General features: G+C 35.9%; 1 protein-coding gene across 1 annotated transcript in view; it reads left to right on the top strand.

The window, feature by feature from the left end:
• The window catches only part of SLC26A7 (solute carrier family 26 member 7), a 63738-nt gene extending 44831 nt beyond the window's left edge, over window positions 1-18907 (top strand). The window contains exons 11-18 of the mRNA XM_029083743.1: window positions 2967-3073; window positions 5225-5291; window positions 9892-10008; window positions 11786-11834; window positions 14479-14579; window positions 16493-16547; window positions 16637-16740; window positions 18872-18907. Coding sequence (XP_028939576.1) covers window positions 2967-3073; window positions 5225-5291; window positions 9892-10008; window positions 11786-11834; window positions 14479-14579; window positions 16493-16547; window positions 16637-16740; window positions 18872-18907 — 636 coding nt within the window. The remainder of the gene's footprint in view (window positions 1-2966; window positions 3074-5224; window positions 5292-9891; window positions 10009-11785; window positions 11835-14478; window positions 14580-16492; window positions 16548-16636; window positions 16741-18871) is intronic.
• The last annotated feature ends 332 nt before the right edge of the window (window positions 18908-19239 follow it).

The raw sequence follows: 19239 nt of genomic DNA, 5'->3' as shown, positions 1-19239 counted from the left end.
GCAGGATTATTCTTTTGGCTGCATGCTGCTGACTGCAGCATGAGCCTCTATTTGAGCAAGTCATCACAGCCTCACATTATAGACAGTACAGAGCTGGTCAGTTGAGCCACATTAGGATATCATGTAGGATATGATTAATTTCTTCCTTTAAGTAGGCACCAGCATAATCAGGTAGGAGTTAGATGAACTACATCCTAAATTCCCCTCACTCTGATAACCAAGTCTCCATTGATTATGGTGGGAATCTAGACAGGTCACCCAGCTGTAGGCATCTGTGCTATACAGAGTTAATGCCAAATTAAATTAATCCTACCTGTATAGGCAATAGTTGACAATCTTAGTTTGCAATGAAAAGGGTAGTTTATAACCTGGTTTCAAAGTGGGTACAAAAACAATTAGTACCACACTACTTTAGTATTGCATTGTTTAGTCATTGGCTCAGAGTATTCTCCCACTTCTATTTATATGCTTTTTTCCTACCAAGTTTCCACTTCAGACTTCCCTCAGTGGTGGATCTGTAGACCCTATAAAATGAAAAATCATATAATCATAGAATCTTAGAATGGTATGGGTTGGAAGGGACCTTAAAGATCATCTAGTTCCAACACCCCTGCCATGAGCAGGGACACCTTCCACTAGATCAGGTGATAGGGTGTCCCATCCAACCTGGATGAGGTTGGATGAATGAAATGAAAAGATCTAGATGGAAACACATTGTGCACAGATTTTCAGAGGCAGCCGTTATGTATACACAGTCATAATACCTCTCAATGCTTCTCATGCTTTCTTATATATGGATAATACAACATAAATTCGTATATTCTGCTTGTTTGTTTTCTCCCTCTTTAGATTTTTTTTTTAAATTAATACAGTACAAACATACCTTGAACTTGGATTTTGTTTTGTCTTTTGAGAATAACATGTTTCTATAATATATTATTGCTGAGATTTGAAGAATTGTTAGATTCTGTACTATAGGATATAATAACTATCTTGAAGTAAGTTGCCAAAGAAAACTTTGATATTTTTGTGACTTCTTTGTTGAACCTTCTGACAACCCATGAATTAAAAAATGTCTATCAGATGAACATAACTTCTTTCTTACAAGTTCGATGTTAGCCTACCTAAAAAAGTACTGACTTAAGGCCAACACAAAGCACTAAAAGGACGATTGACAGATGAGAATATGATTGTTTTGGCTCATCCTCTACAACAATAGCAGTCTCTGATTATGGTTTAGATGTGAGATACTAGGCTGCTGAAGAGGCACTCAACTAGCTTTCTTAGTACTCAGCAGTACTGAATATGTTTTTTGCTTTGATTCTTCCTACATAGACTTTGTATTGAGTTTTCATGCTTTCTGTTTTCCTCTGAGGCAGAAGAATTTTGCAGGTCTTGCAGTAGTGATTTAGTTAGATTTGATGAGGTTCAGGTCTGCAATTGAAGTGGATTGCTTGATCTCAGGCTTTGTCAAGGATTCAGCCTCATCAGGGTGGGCTAATTTTTGATCCCACCAGAATTTCAGGTTTGTAGTACTTCAGTTAGGCCTTTCATGTCCAACAAGCTCCTTTATAAATATATATTGGATTAGTAAATCTTTGAATTACTTTCTTACTGATTAATCAGAACTCAATATCTATTGCTCGTAAAAGCATTCTTTGCAAATACATACAAAACAATTTGTATAAAATGTCATTTTGAAATATAACTGGCGATTGAACACTGTTTCAAAAAATGAACTTCCTTTTTGCCTATCAGCCGTGATGTTGAAGAGATGGCAAAACACTTTGCAGTAGTTTAGAATTTTGAAGATGAGGGAGGAAAGGTTTCTTGGTAGGGTCATGTAACACTCGGTCCTCTGTGAAGCACAGATTAGTACGGTATGACTCACATTATATAATTCATAAAATAACAGTTCTGAAATCTGCTTGAGCAAAATTCCTGTGGTTAGGCTGAAAGTATTCTATTGTCTCTGGCTTTTCTGATCTAAGTGAAAGCATCAGAAAGGATAATTTAAACATTGAAAGTGTCACTGTACTTTGATATCTTCCTCTGCCAACATTAACAAGAAGCACTGAAATTGTTGAAATGGGCACCTGCAGAAATCAGTATATCCAGAGGAGTGAAAATACTTTCCATCCTTCTTTAACACTTTTTATGTAAAGATTAGGTGGTAGCCTTTGCTTAAGACTCCCCCAAAGACAGAAATATGTGCTGATGTTAGGTCGGTATAAGAAATCAAGTAATTTGTACTTCTCTCCTTTTAATTGAGAGCCATACACATCATTGTATTGTGGAAATATAAGTGATTGTTTCTATTTATAAAATAATTAAGAAAAAAATTTGAAATGTTAAAACTTTTGTTTTTTTAATATTCTAAATTCTTTTTCAAAGTCTATTTTGTTTCAGATATGCTTCTTTGTACTAATTGCCCAATAATTTGTGTTTGTTATAGAGTTAGTTTAGTCAGCTGTACTCTGATAAATGCCACTTTTAATTAACCTTCTTGCAAATTATAGTTCCCACTTACACAATTAGTGGGAGAAGAAGAGCTCCTTGTATGTGACCTTTAGGGGACCTCGTTGTGTAAAAGGAAAGGAGGATTTTAATTGTGTGCAGTGAAGAAGGTGACAAAACCTTGGAATGTCAAAAATAAATCATTGGTTTTACAAAACAACTGAGTTAATTCTGAATTATTCTGTTAGCTCAACAACATATGCTACTTTAAGTAACTGAAAGGGACCTCAGTGAACAGTGGGATGAGTAGTGCCATGTCATATGTGTTCTCCCATGGGTAGACACTATGTTAATAGCTAATTCAGTCTCTAATATTTGCCATTTCAAAGATCCAAATGTTCACCTCTGAGAAACTATCTTCATTTTAAAAATCTTTATTTCTGATTCATAGAATCTACATTGTTACAAAAATTAAAGCTAATAATCTCTTTCTGTTTCCTTCCTTAAAGAGCATATGGGTTAGCACCTACATGTTTACAATATGCTTTGCTGCGAATGTGGGACTGTTATACGGCGTTGCCTGCACTATAGTAATTGTGATTTCCCGCTTTCCCAGGTGAGAAATAATTTATTGAAATATTCTAGTAACACATTGTTATGTCTTATTTCTGGCACACTGCTTCACCATCAGAGTAGACGTACAGTACACCATGCATACATCACAACGAAGCTTCAGTTTTTTAGTTGCAGAAAATGACAAGATAAGACAATTCAAAAGGGAAAGTCACACCTGTGCATTTACTCTAGGCCAAGGATCTCTAAAACATTTCACACTATGGCATTATTTTGCAACTTCTGTTAGTATTACACATCTCTATGACCCATTAGGTGGAGGTAGCATAAGATCAACAGAAAGATCTTTTTTTTTTTTTTTTTTTTTTTTTTTTCCATTAGATACTTATTTGCTCCTTAAGGAGAAAATATGTCTGGCAAGCCTTGGTAACTAAGAGCCTTTATAAACTCCTAGATACTATGTTGCACAGGAATTGATAGTTGGCATTTGTACTGCTAATATATATTAATGAAACATAAGTGCACAACTATTTAATGCCTAGTGAAAAGTACATTATAAATTCTATGTATGAATTAGAAAAACCAGGACAAAGAATCTAGAGCTAATACAAATTCATATATTACAGTTGCTACTTTGGATTGTGAGTAAAGAAAAATATCAGTTAAGGTTCATGACAATTTTGTGCTACAATATTAATCCATAGCTCACCAGTCCTGCAAATGACTTCCTGCTTGCAGGCAGTTGTTTGCATAAACATTGAATCCCACCGAATTTAAGCACAATATAGACAGACTGATTTAATGCTTGTTAAAGTTAATGGTGTTAACCATTTGTGTATAGCTCTCTTCTCATAGAATAGGTTGCAGAATCTCAAAATTGCAAGGCAGTTACACAAATTATGGAAGAAAGTTTCTGCTTGAATCAATCAGTACCTTTTTAGTACTACTACTAGTACTACTTTTTAGTACTATTACTAGTACTACTTTTTAGTCTACTCAGCAGACTAAAACTTTGGTAAATTCTGCCAGTAAAGGAAAAGGTAAGCTTTAATGTCGTTTACACCCTGTGGATGTCTGAGGTTCTGCAACAGCAGAAAGGTAGGGATATCTAATACAAAAGAACATGATCCTCTGTTGTCTGATCTAACAGAGACCTCAGTCTGATCCTGCACTAATTAAGGTAAATATGACTTCCCAGTGATTTCTGTGGTCTTCAGTCAGCTTTCAAGTGATTGTCCGCGCAGTCTAAAGGACTGAATGAGCTAACAGCCTTAAAATCTGTACTGCATAGATGAGGTTATCAAGAGAACATGCAGTAAGCCATCCAGTTGTGGACAATAATGTAATCAAAAGTGAAGCAAGAAAAATATCGTAGATGATGTTTTGTGAAATCCAGAGTATTGGATGCGGTATGTGTTATGTACCAAGTGTACGGAGTGTTATGTACCAGAGTGTATTAAAACCAGCAGCAGCTACAGCTCTATTTGTGCAAACAGGAGAGAACAGCTGACTTTTACAAGCCTCATTTAGCCAACCCCAGTACCTGCAAATACTTCTTGCACATTGACGCGTCTATTAAATGCTTGTGTTCTGAGATTATTTCCATTGCCTAGCTTTAGGCACAGGGCTCAGATGATAGCTAGTTTCATGGTTCTGTGTCCCCTCTTTGATATCTAGAGTGCAATGTTCTGCTTCATCACACAGAGATGCATCAAATGTAATGACAAATAAAACATCCTTAGTTTTCATGACCCATAATATTCAATATATTTTTTTTCCTTTCCTTACAATATGATTTTGCTTGCAAAAAATATTAATTAAATTTCTGTACTTTTGAAGCTGTAGATTATATATTAGCTGCCTTGGCTTGAGAATAGCTCTCTGGTCAGCTGTAAAACAGTAATGAAACTTAAAATTAAGATTTTTATATACCATAAATTTCCATTATTTGTATTTGAATAAAAACAAATTATATAAAATTTTCAAAGTGATATACTGTAATTTCAAAATGTGCTTTTAATTCTTTTAACAGGATCATTTATCACAAAAAATAAGTTCTATATGCACAAAAATATGTACAGATTGTACTTTCACAACTTTAAACTTCTACACTGTAGTTTTGTGGTATATCTCTTCCTGTTTCTGTTCAAGACTACTGATGATTTGCCTTACAGATTTTCTCTGTGTATTACAGAGCAAAGACACTGAATTTGAAAAATGTGAAAGAAGTGGAGTATAAGTGCAAAGGAGAAGATAATTGTGTAAGTTAAATTATCTTGTGTGTGTGTATATTCCACTAATTCAGATTTGTTTATTTTCTCTACTTGGTTACCAGATTGTAATCAGTGAGTCAAGGGAATGTTTTTATGATATGACCACTTGAAATCTAAAGCCAGTATGACATAGTAAATAGAAAACTATTCTGGGCATCAGAAATTCGAATATTTTCCTGGTTCTGCTGCTGTTCTGCAAAATGAAGTTAGCCAGGTCCTCTTAGGTCTGTCTATCTTAGTTTTTTTGTTACTTTTAAGTTAGGAATTGCTCTTTGTAAAAGTTATCTAATTCCTAAGTCTTAGGAAATCTCTTGGCAGCAAGGGCAAGGACCATCCGAGCAGACAATAGCTGTCTCTTGTCATATTTCCTTATTTCCTGAAAGTCCTTTGATATTCTCATCACCTACAATCTCTTTTCTGACCCCTTTTCTGCCACCAGCCCCTTGTGATTGGAATGTCCCAGAAGACACCTTGTGTGGCTGGGGAAGGAGGAACAGTAGCATGAAGTTGTCACATATTACTTCACACATCTCACCACCCTGTACTCAAACAAGGGTACCCTCACCTGAAATATGGCTGGAAGAATCTCTCCCAAAGACTGCACTTTTAAAATTTGGCTTCTTACAAACTTTAACCTACCAGTCAGAGATTTTAAATTCTTTCATTAATTTTCATTGCAATTATCATCAAAGTTGCTTGTGGTCAGGCCTATGGTAAGAGGAGAAGGGTAATGACCCAGAGAGGTGAACTCCCTTCTCCGAGATGAAATGGTAGGTCAGCAGCCAAAAGAGAAGTACAACCATGTGTCCTTTCAGCACTAGGACATCCCACCTTCTCCACCGTGGCAGTTTCTACTATGTCTTCTTTCCTTTCCTAATGCTTATGAAGGGTCTGGTATATCAGTAAGCAAAATACTCAGCAGTTATTACCTCACCATTAAGAAGCTCTCCTCTAAAAAATTTGTGAGCAATGTTTTCCATCGGAGCTATCTTGGGCTCAAAATCTGAACTTGGCTCAGGGGGGTTTACTGTTTTGGCATGCTGAACAATGCTGGAACGTGAAAGGTACATGAGAATGGGGAGGACACTGAAATGTGAATTAAAAACACTGTTGTTGAGTCTGTCTTAGCTCTCAATTGTTATATAACTTTTCATTTTTAAGAAAAATATTGGTCTGTCAAAGATGGGTAACCAAAATTTTATTTGCCTGCTTTTTTCATATCAGTTCACAAAATATTTTGTACAAATCCCTATGCATCTTCTTTTTTTTAAGCTAACTGCTCCCCGGCTTTTTTTTCCTTAATCATTAAGATTAATGCCAGTAACCAAGTAATAACAAACCAGTGTCTGCAGACTGGGGGGAAAATAACATTTTGTTAAGAAAGAAAATTGCTCAAGAGCTTATTACACAAAACAAAGAAGGAAAATATTTTTAAGATTTAGAAAAATGCCTTCAATTGAATTTAGAGTCACTGGCTTGCAGCAAGCATTTAGGGTAATTTTTAATGTATGAATGTTAGACTGATCCAAGTTCCCCTGGTAAATAACAGCTTAGACATAAACAACAGGACTTTTAAACATGAAAATATGCAAGTTTAATGATCCACCCTGCCATTAAGGCCTGTGGATTTATAGGGGTTATTTCATCAATAGGAGAAAAGATAATTTAATGTGGAAAAAAACCAAGAGGGCATTTAGAATCTTATGTGAAACACATTGCATCACAGACATTCACTGAACTGAACCCTTAGCCAAGCATAGACCATGCTCTGCAGAATGCATGGGGCAATTGCTGGTATTCTTCTAAGTGACAGCAGGGATATGTCACCTGAGATAATTTTCTTTCTTTCTTAGTAAGAACATGACAAAGAGGAAGTCCACTTTCCTCAGAACAGTTCTTATTAAGAAAGGAACTAGAACCAAACCAAGAGCCAGATTTGGCACAGTTGTACTTGCCGATCCTGGACAGAAGTTTATACGTAATTCTGCCATCTGTTTGATTTGGCCTTACGATTGGAGCCTTCCAGGTTTTCCATCTTGTACTTTTGGAAGCTTATTATCTTCCTGATCGCCCCAGACTTTGAACTTTGCACATTAGTCTTCCTTTTTCTTAATTTTCACCTTCCACTTTGCCAGTTCTGTTATGGCAACAATGTGCCCACTTGTCTCTGTGTATAGGATTGTTTTTATGGGAATCTATGGGATGACAGAGTATTTTGTCATTTGAGCATATATTTCACTCTGTTTTGCCCTTATTTTAGAACTTCCTTTCATATAATTCAAATTGCCAGTTAGGCTTTGCCACTTGACTGACTGAGGTATGTTAATGATGTAATATTTACCACAATCACATTAAGAGGTCAATTGAACAAAGTCCCTATACATAACCTGGGGTTTATTGCCTTAGTTTTGAGGAAACATGAAATGTTTCCTTAATTTGTATAATGGTCTCTGTGGTGGTGTCTAAGAGATGTTCTGGTTCCCAGAAGTCTGAAGAGCAGTCTACAATAAGGAGGTAGTTTGTGTGGTTTGCGGTCAAGATTTCCATTCCTGTTGTGCTTGAAGGTCTGTTGGGAAAATTGAGCATCTTCAATGCAACCCCATGCTTTTTTGAACTACTTAAAAATGGTCTGCGTGTCAGCTCCACTTACATGTGTTTGAGTGTGACCTTCTTACATGTATCTGATTTTTGTTAGGAAGCATAGAGGCTTTTTGAACCTATATTCTCTAGCACGTTCTTGATTTTTACTTCCTGTTACCCATTGTCACAAGTAGTTCATTTTTGAGACCTGACAGTCACTTAACCAGGTATGTTATTATCAGTAGCAAATGGATATTTTGTGTATCCAGATCCCTTTTTGCACTTAGTGATTGGATACTTTATTGCATGTAGCACTTTTGTGGACTGAAATCCTTTTGGAGAACTTCTTGGAATCAGATCTGTTGATCTGATCCCTCATGAACTGCTGCTGACCTGCTGAGGCGTTGTCAGCTGCAGTGTTTGCCCATTAAAATCAGCAGAATGGTGTCTCTCATCCTGTTTTTGTTCTTTCAAAGTGGACAAAGTTTTTTGTGAGACTGTTGGAGCTGACACCCAGTGATAACAAGTTTTGTATATGAAAATACCTAGTGGGAATCACTGCTGTGCAATGTTCAGGTGATGCGTTCAAGGATCCTCGTTTCCTCTCACTTGGAAGGAGAATGCTCTGAACTTCCACAGGTACCCTAGAGATCCCCAGCTTCCATAAAAGAAATGCCTGAAAATAAAATTAATCCTATTACTCTTTTTTTGACAACTGGCACTTAGGAACAGTGTTATTGTAGTTATTTAAGATTCTCTAGTTGCATGCATGCTTGTCAGGTAGAAAAAGTAGAAAATGCTTCAGAAAATGTTGTTAACTTTTACAAGCCATACATGATCCCGCTTATTTCTGTTTACAGCACTAGATGCGTGAAAGCTTAATACAGTTATTTATTGGAATATACATAAAGAACTTTGTAAGTAGATGTAACATCTTTTACTAGACCAAATAGTGCAGCTGAAAAATGTAAAAAGACCCTAATGATCTGACAGACTATTCCTCAAATCTGAAATAGAAGCAACAGAAATCAAAGCACCTCTGTTCCATATTGAATTTCCTTTTCCTAAGGAAGAGACACATGGTTCACAACCTGTGGAAAATTGAGAGCTTGATAGAATTAGCCTAATTCTAACTACTAGTATTTCAATTGCAGTTGTGATTGCTGATGTCCAACATATTTATTTATAAATACTAATTTTCTTACTGGCTTTTGAAGGTGTTTTATAAGTCCACCTTGAGAATGAGAAAAATAGTACTTGTTTTGTGGAAACGTTTCTCACTGGTACCTGGGGGTTTCTGACCTTTATCTAATGTCCTTCAGAAAACATTTTGTTATGTAACATCTATGTTTTGAGCTACACAGTTTCATTGATGGTACCTGGTGAACTGGTTGAAACTTACTGGAGGAAGTGCAACAACAGGATTGGGGGTGGCTGATGGTTCTTGTGTAAATTGTTTGTTCTCTTGGTTGTAGGTATGAGCTGGTAAAGTTTTAAATGTGTAGCTCAAGCTTGGTCTGGATCCACTAAGTACTCCCATGGAGAAATATCCCTGTTGTACTAAAGTCATCTTCAGATGACTGAGATGACATTTTCCTCATTCCCCAGACGACCCGCAGTGTTTGCCCCAAAACCTCTTGTACTATTTCCAACACATGTGTTTGTCTAATAAAAGATATTCCCTGTCTGCAAACCTTACCTGTGTTTGGGGATGTACCAACTGAAACAGTGTTACTATTATTTCCCAGGTAATAGTTCTTAGTATCATGCATCATAATGAATATCATGCTAACCTGAATTAAGGATAATTTTCCTTACAGGTTACTTACAATTCCTTTTTTACTTCAGTTGTGTGTGAAGACTGATCAAGACAGTTATCTGTTAAATCATTCTCACAATTGAAAGCTCCTTATAGGTTGATTTTCAGGATTTTTAAAGAAATTAGTTTGTTTTTCAGTCTGCAAACCCAAGAGAATCTTTTCAGCATTATTTTTATTCCATTCCACAGGAATCATTAAAACAGGTTAAGATAGTTTCAGTCAACAACCCATTAGTGTTTCTGAATGCCAGGAAATTTCATGCTGACCTGATAAAGATAATCCAAAAGGATAACACAAGCAGCGAGGCATGTGAAGATATAAACAAGGTAGGATGTGCTATGTGTTTCAGTAATTATGGTGACAGTGTTGAAGATCATGACTGCTTTTCTTGCACTTCTTAGAGAATGCAATTGGATAGTGAAACAGATATAAATTAGAATAAAGTTAATCTGTATCTTAATCAGTTTGAATATGGATTATTTTCTTATAATTACTTGAAAATAATATCTGTACTATTTCTGTATATGATCCTGTAAGAGACATTAAAACAGTGATCCAAAACTCTTTGAAATTTCTGGCACAACTTAAATAACCTCAGCTAATATAAGGTTGTGATTTTAAAAAGACATGAGTAGCTACAAATCTACTTGAATAAAATGTGATATTTTTGCTGGGGATGAGTCCATGAGAGGGAGACACTTTGTTTCCATTTCTAACTGTAAATAATTCCAGGAGAATTAGGAAGAAGGTACAAACTGGCTAAAGTTTTTCTCAAAGGTAGTGTTTCTCTTCCATTTTCTGAACTGATTGTATCAGAAAAATAAACAGTATACAAATTATTAATAACTCAGTTTTGAAGAAAATCTCCATAAGTATAGTATTTTTTGAGTTTACCCACACATAACTACTGCCACTTCCTACAACACTCTCTAAAGGGGAAAAATAAATCATCTTATTTTTCCAGCATTACAAATAAGACATCCAATACCATACAATGCTTAAAGTAGGAAATTTCTTCCAGTTTGGCAAATTGGGCTGAGAAAATCACTGCCATTTCTTAAATGGGTTGTTAAGAGAGTGTTCAGCAATGTGTGTTTACCACCCCCGCTGTCTCTTGACAAAGACCTGTGCTATCCATACCTACTTTGATATGTGGCTTCTTCTCATTGTTCAGAAATTCATCTCAGAAATCGTGTTGCTTTTTCTTTTGGTTCTGCTAGGCTAACTGTTTTGGATTAGTATGATAACAAAGCCCCAAATAGAAATAAGTTACTTAGGATTTGCATGGAATTAATTTATGAGTTAATTTAATAAGTGTAAAAAGTTAACAGGTTAACTTAATAAGTTAATGTATAAGTTACTTAGGAGAGAGATTTTGTCCTTTGTCTCTTCTGTAAGGTACTTGGCATTACAGCTGCCTGAAATACTGTGCATAAATTGTATTTTTTTTTTAAATAAAGGTCTTTCTGTAGCACATAATGAGAGTGAAAAAAATTGCACTTTGGATTTTGTTTCTGTGCTGTATTTCTGGTTTTAACTCATATTTCTACTGAGAACTTCACATTCATATTGAGATCATTATAAAAAACTTTTTTCCAAATAAAGGTAATTCTTTAATAAATTTACATGGCAAAAATGTTCTCACTAAAATTTTAGTGTGGCAGATGAGATTGCAGCTAGTAGAAAATAAATCATATGTAAATCTTATAAAATCACTGTCTAGATTTTATCTTTTCAAGAACATCTTTCTCATCTTTTGACCACTTCTTAACCAACCCCTGCCTCCCCTAAAGCATTGTGTTCATCATGTGCTTTCTGGTGGATCCAAACATGACAGAGGTTGAGCAATCTAAAAAGAAAAGAGAAATACTAGTTCGGTATAACTTTAGAAGAATAATGAGAGACGTACTCAGCAAATATTAAATATCCAATAGACTGTTGCATTGAATATTATTTTGAAGAGAAGGAGTTAACTTTGATATTGAGAAACAGAATTCTTATGTATTGCACTGATTTTATCTGGTTACTGTGCATTGGACTAGTTTTCCTTGGTATGTTAATAGTTTGTTGCTTTTATTTCAGTGTGAGCAGAACACATTGCTCTGTACATTTTCCAATGGAAATTGTCATGGTGAGTTTATTATCTATAAATGTTATAGAAACCAAGATGGATGTAAGAGTGCAAAATGGATCCACACTTTTATATTTATTTCTACTTGAATTCAAGTTCTCTGGAAACTAACGTTTTCAGTTAGACCAAATATTCAATGAAGCACGAGTGCTAAACAGTGTTCAACTCTGTTAACCTTGGCCTAATGGGTCCTATTTTTATTCTGTTCTTGACTGACTTTTTAACACTTCAAAAGTGGAGAACCCATGAGAATACCTTTTCTGTAGGAGTCCCTTCTAATTTCACAGGATCCCCTGACAGGTATGCAGTAATCGCTTCCCACGTTACTGCCTGGATGCAGCTTCAGATAAAGCCCTAAGACGATGTTTTGCTAAACTCTGGTCTTGTTTTTTTGTATTCACACAGTGGAACTTGAATATTAGTATGCAAAAGCAAAAAAAAAAGGATAAGATTAAATCTTTGTTAAATCTTTGTGATCTTTAAAGCCACTTAGGTGAATATCTCAGAAAACATCAACTGAATTATCAGTGACACAATGGCCACCAATATTGTACAGTATATAAATACAGTACAGAATTAAAAAAAAAAAAAGTGTTTGCTTTCAATTAAGGATTAAGCTGGGTAATTCCACTCTTCCCACATTTTATAACACTTAAATCAAACCAGAGCACATACATTCCCAAGGGAGAGCTGCAGCAACCTTTTGCAGAAGATACTTTATACAGATGACTTCATTGTGGATGGAATTAAAACACTGTTTATATAAAACACTTACAAGCATTAAGGCCACAGTAGAGGATCTGATTTGGAGGCTGTTTTCTGAATGTTTACATTTATTAACTAGACTCATGACATTTTTATGATACTACAGTGTATAGTTTACTTGGGGGTGACAGAGTGCTTTGCTGTAACACGTAGCAGCATAATGATAATGGCTACTGAAGACTATACAGCATTATACTGTAAAATAGTAAAAAAGTGCACAGCACCTCATCTGTGAGAAGATCTTGCCAGTACATATTTCAGTCTTCTTTTAGATGAACTGATTTCTCACATTACAGAAATGATAGACAGCACAAGACTTCTTTTCTGGTTGTTTAAGTCCTTCCTTGAGGACTTAAACACTCTGTTGTTCCTTGCACGAATCAGGTTATGGTGAGGCTTTAAAATAAAAATTAGAGAGAAAAAAGAAAAATCACTATAAAAAGAAAAACAAAATGTGGGGTTTAAGTTTTCAGGAAGGAGGGGAGCAGGAGGACATAATCCTTAATCCTTATGATCCTTATGGCAGTTGTCCTGGACAGCCCAGCAGTTTACATCTTTGTCCAAATCTCTGTCTTTCTCCTTCTGAGGAATACTGGCTTGTATTTTTCTGTATCAGCTCCAAACTAAACAGCTGATGTTGCCCTTGCCACTGGTTCAGAGGAGGAGCAAGTCTGTACCTAGCCCCCCCCTCGCCCCCTGCCCCCCACTCAGAAGCCTGGCAGGCTCTACTGCAATGCACGATGCCAGCAATATTTTGGGAGAAACTAAATTCTTTTGTTGCAGAGGCAGAGGAGGTGTGTAGAAATTATTACAGTGAGCAGCCTAGCATATCTCATAAATCCTTCCTGTGTTTCCACCACAGTAATGTCAGGCAGGAGATTTCCTTTAAAATTCTGTATATTTGTTTGGTATGTATCCATTAATGCACACTGGACAGTACAAAACAGTAAAGCTCTGGAGGTGCAAGTCCAAAAGGCTCTGTCTCTGAGACCACTGCCAGAAAGGAATTAGCATCATTATAAATCTACACCATGAAGAAACTCTAAGTCCCCTCAACAGTTTAAGATCTTTTTCTCTGCTCTGTCAAAACCATTTAGCCTAACCCATCTTTACATTCAGAATTCCTTTCTTTCATCTTTTTTGAGTTTTATGCATTATGATATCTAACATCTGTTCATGAAGCAATGTAAATAAGATGTGCATTGTTTTCTATTTTTCCTTTTATGAAAGCCAGGAATCACTTATCTATATGCTAGTTCAGGACACATTTAGTACAGTGTGTGCTTATTTTAAGCACAAGGTGCCCTGGGGTTGAAGAAGTATAAGATCTTCACAAATCTTACCAGCATCAGTACGTGATAATGAATACAAATGTAACCAAACAAAAAACAGCACAGTAAAACCTTAGGAAAATGAAACACTCCACTTTACATAGTTTTCTTCCTTCTGGGCAGATATTAGCTGAGCCATAGCTGGCATTTTAGGTACTACAGAAATGAATGTCATATCAGCACTTAAAAGCGAGATATATTTTCCTTATATCCTATGTAAACTCTTCCAAACAAGCCAAGATATTATCCTGCCTCATTTAGAAACTCAAATCTGAAGAAGCTATTCTTTAATTCTTGAGAGACTATTCCTGTCCAAAACATCTCTCTAATAATACTTTCAGCCTGTCATTGCTTCATCTCGTTGCTCTGAATGTCCTTCATTTTGTGCTTCTAAATTATGCCATTTGCTTGACTGATACCCCAGTACATAACAGTAAAATTTTTATTGTGATAGTTTGGGCTTATTTTGTTGAACTCTCATTATTCTTATATGTATTTCTTCACTATTCTCCCTTTTAATTAAAGTTTTTCATTTATCAAATGTGTAGGTGAGTCGTTGCAGTCATGTCACAGTGAGCGACATGTTTTGATATTAGACTGCAGTGGACTGAATTTCTTTGACTACACTGGAATATCAGCACTGCTTCAGGTATTCATAACATCAGACAAATTCTGTACACAGAAATATAATTACACATACAAGTTTATTGGGCCAGCTACTAGTCACTTCACTTATATCAGTGGATAATGTGTCACTCATGGAAAAGATGAATGCAGATTTGGTACTGAACTACACTGTGTTTATATATAAAAGTATATAAAAATAAAAATCTAAAGATTTTGGGTGATATTCAGTGCAAATCTAAGTATCTGTATGTAATGGAGATGAGTTTTTGAACTTTTTTTTTAATCATTATTTTAAAGCTGATTTAGATCATATTTGACCCTGGTATGTCAGTTATATCAGTTGCAGTGGAGCCATGTGTGGTTTTACCCCTTTAAAATTTCAGCTTTTAATTCTGTGATTTTATCCCTATGTCCTGCTTTCTGCTAAGCCAGAGGTCTTAATGATCTCTGTGTTTTCTCCTGTGGGTTACATACCTAGCAGGCATTCAGGAGCTCCAAGAAGTTCCTCAGGCATTGCAGGAGCTCCAAGAAGTTCCCAGAAGACTAAAATCAGTAACCACATAATAAGTAGTTCTGTATAGTAGATGAGAAATTACGTTCAAAAGTTATTTCTTATATTTCTATTGGGTCTGGTATTTAATAGTTGTGTAGTGGGTACAAAGTTAAGCGGGTAAGCAAGGTTTGGTTAATAAAATTTTCCTGAGTAAGACAGAAGACTAGATTTGAACTTGGGTCTCAGCCCAGGCCTTTTCTCATCCTAACAATTTTCTCAGTTTACTGCAGTGATTAGAAGTGAAGTAAGTGCTTCCTTAAAAATGTTAAATTGCAACTACATATATAGGTGTGGATCTAGTTAAAAAGAAAACTGGAAAAATGGGAGTTACTCTTTATTACCTCAAAATATAAGGCATTATATAAAGCAATAATTAAAAAAAGATAATTTTGAAACTGTATTCCAGAAGACATTAGAGACCTCAGAGATCTCAGAACTACAAATTACATCAAAGAATGGTTTCACAAATTTGTGAGAGGTAAGACCATCATGGGCTGTGAAGTGCATAGGTTGGGAGTGCAGCCCATGAATGAATGTCCAAAACTGAGTTGCCCAGAGGAGAAACACACTCAAGGTATTCTTGTTGTTGCACTCCTTCCTGAAATAGCATCACTGCTCCTAGAGTTGGAGGGACTTTTAGACTGAGTCAGGCTTTTGGTTTATTTTTAAAAATAGGGTATTCTGATGTGGCTCTCATTGAATCTCTTCTCTCAGAATTCTTCCACTTTGCATGATTATTTAAACATTTTTGAAGCAGAGACTGCTTTGGATGTTCCTTATCTGCCAGAAAAAGGCCCTACTTGTGTTCTAGAGTTTTGGGGTTTTTTTTGTTTTGTTTTGTTTTGGTTTTTTTTTACTTTCTAGTTTATTGAATATTTACTTGTTTTGTTTTGTTTTGTTTTGTTTTTACTTTCTAGTTTATTGAATATTTAGTCTCAGTGAAGTTAAACATTTTTAAAGAAAGAATAAAGAACAACTTACTGCAGATGTAGCATGAGGGTTATGGTGCTTTTCTGGTAGGCTGCTGGAAGTTTCAAAGTTTCCTAGGTCCAGTTCATGCCTTTGTGGGCTGGTAGGTAAGCATGTGGAGAAGAGATGGGCAAACTTACTGTAAAAGGAGAATTGTTTAAAAAAAACTCGCTTAAAAATATAGCAAAAAATGCGAAATTGTTAATAAAATTCAGGTACTTTGAGGACGGGGGAGAAAATCAGTGTGGGTTTGCGGTTTGCATTATAGAAGGGCTCACTCTGGTGGCTGCTGGCAGTATAGCTTCAGCAGCAGCACTCCACGCTCTCTGCCTGCTTTGAAGATGTTCTTTGTCTGCTTTATTCTGTTGATATTTTAAACATTTTTTTTTAATTTCATGTTTTCACACATATAGATTTATATGGACTGTAAAAACAGACACACCGATGTGTTGCTAGCACACTGCAAAGGCAAGTATCAGCTCACAGCAAAATTTTTAACGTGATGGTGTATATGTACTTGTTACCTTATTAGTTCTCATATGTTTGTTTTATTGCAGCTTCCTTGATAAAAGCAATGCAGTACGGTGGAAATCTTGAATCTGAAAATCCTGTCTTCTTTGAATCTGTTTCTTCAGCAATTGATGCCATTCAGATTCACAGGGTGAGACTTACAGCAGGGGTAGGTGAAGTCTGGAGGGTTTCTTGGATGTTCACAGCAATTTGTTAAAGTCTGGGGAAATCTTATTTACCCAATGAACCTTTTGTGTAGAAATCTTTTGTCTGTCTGTCCTCTATAACTGGTCCTCAGCATCCAGACTGCAGTTACCAAGTTTTTCCTTGGGTGCTAGCACTCTTTTCCCATCACTGTCTCTCCTTTAGCAACAACTCTTTGTCTTTTATGATAGATTCAAAGGCATTGTGTTCTTGTACATTAATCTGGGTACATTCTCCAATGGAAAGCATAACGTCTTCCAAAAACACCTAACATGACTTCTTGGTGAAGCAAATTAACTTGCACCCAGTTCTGTATTACTGAAATCACACTCCTCCGTTCCTCAGCCTGGGTTGCTTAAAGCTACTTCACCCAGCACCACACTGTTCTGACTGAAATGCTTCTGAATCCTTAGCATATTTTTTTTCTAGCTAAAAAGCTTGTTTCTATCCTACACCGTAGTGTGCTGTGTTGGCTCACTGGTGGAAAGAGGGGATAAGAGCTGCTTGAGGTGGAAGGGAGAGCTAGAGGGAGACAGAAGAAAAAGGGTTGGCTCAGAAACTGAGGCTTGAGGCTTGAATATGCATTTTCTTGAACATGTATTTACTCACTCAATAATAATTCTTGCATTCCTGGTTAAAAGCCTGTAAACTTGGGCTTTCCTTGTAAACCCTGTGAGCCTTTTCCACTGTAATCCCAGCATAACTGAGCGTGCATTACAAGTAGTGTGTTTTCCCATGGTTTTATTTATGATTCCAAACATGACTAGAGCTTGGCTCAGAGCCTTCTCCAGGAGACATTAAACTCATCATAGTCTGTGGTTTTGTTTTTTTGTTTTTTTTCGGTCCACTTCATATTTTACTAATTAAATTAGAGTTGCCTATGAACAAAATCACTTTCCATTGATTTACCCAGATAAGGTGAGTTGGCACTGTTGGTCTAGTGGGTTGACCAGAAAAATATGTTCTTTTCAGAGCTTTAAAATATTTTTCATTTTGTTGCAAAAAAAGAATGTACTGACTTGGTAACTGCAGGGCAAAAATAGTGGGCATGACTATTGTATATTTTGTCTGGGTCTAATTAGATTAATTAGGATGATTGTTGTGTTATAAAATGACTGCATTCTTTATAGACATTAATTAACCTTCCTAACATTCTTGTGAGATAGTTACTAGCATTTCCATTTTATGAAAATAGGACATGGAAAGACCAGGACAAATGCCCAAAGTGAAACGAGGGAGTTAGAGCTCAGAAGCCCACTTTTATAGGAACTGATTCTATGTTTCTACCAGAGGTGATAGGCAAATTAAAACCCTGAATAGTGGCTTAGCACTTTAGTCCAAAAGGCTTCACATAGCCTCCAATTTAAATGTAATTATGAATAGTGTATATATGCTGCTGCTACCTCTTCAGAGTATTCAAAGTATGTGATTATTATTTTTTTTTTAAGTCTGTTCCTTGTGTTTAACACCTGAAGATAAAAGAAGATGGACAGGAGTAAAAAGAAAGCATGACAGCAGTAACAGCACTGCACTGTAACTAACACAGTCTGTCTATGTATACTTCCTGTGCCTTTTCAAGATGCTGAGGTAAGCAGGAATTTTGAGTATTTACATGAAGGAAAAATGACAGGATATGATAGGATAGGATAGGATAGGATAGGATAGGATAGGATAGGATAGGATAGGATAGGAAAGGAAACAATAGGAGGAAGGAGTTAGAGATTTATGGAAAGTGATTAATTCTGATTTACAATTCATCTTCCCCCCACAGCAGGAAATAGTCTTTCACTGGCAGAAAGGTAGAGGTGGTTCCTTTTCACCTCTGCTGCTGTTCAGAAATGAAAAGGTTCTCTTATCTACATCCTCCAAGGATAATGTCATGTACTTCTCATTTTTATGTTGATAAGTTGATAGGAAACTCTCCTGTTGCTTTATGGAGTTCATCCTCATCATAAATAACTTCTGATTTATTAGTCTTTATAACAGTGCCATTTTCAAGCTAGCATTGCTTCATCTGCTAATTTTATGTTATATTCTAGGAAAACTTAATACATTTTTTTCTGTTTCTCCCAATTTAGAATTACAGCAAGTTCAGTGAACAGAGTGAAGTGTGATATCGACCCACTAATATGGCTAGTTTCAGCTGCGCATATTCTGAATGAACTACACCACAGTTTCTCCTTAGCTTTTTTCTCCAGGGGATCTCATAGATGATCTTTTGTATGACATATATATTTACTACATTCAGTAATGACAGATCTGCCATTCAGAAAAAAGTCTTTCAGCTGCCATCACTCAGAGAATGTTCTACAGTGTTTTTATATAATATTTTTGTATACATTTAGATACAAAATTATTAGAAAGCAGGCATGACGTACTGACTATGTTTACCAGTGAGGTATAGTCTTTTAGATATCATCTATTGTAACATTAGTTGTAATATACA

The sequence above is a fragment of the Antrostomus carolinensis genome, unplaced genomic scaffold (assembly GCF_000700745.2).
Source record: "Antrostomus carolinensis isolate BGI_N321 unplaced genomic scaffold, ASM70074v2 scaffold1622, whole genome shotgun sequence".
Lineage (NCBI taxonomy): Eukaryota > Metazoa > Chordata > Aves > Caprimulgiformes > Caprimulgidae > Antrostomus > Antrostomus carolinensis.
The sequence above is the reverse complement of the archived record's forward strand: the minus strand, read 5'-3'. Positions and strand labels throughout refer to the sequence as shown.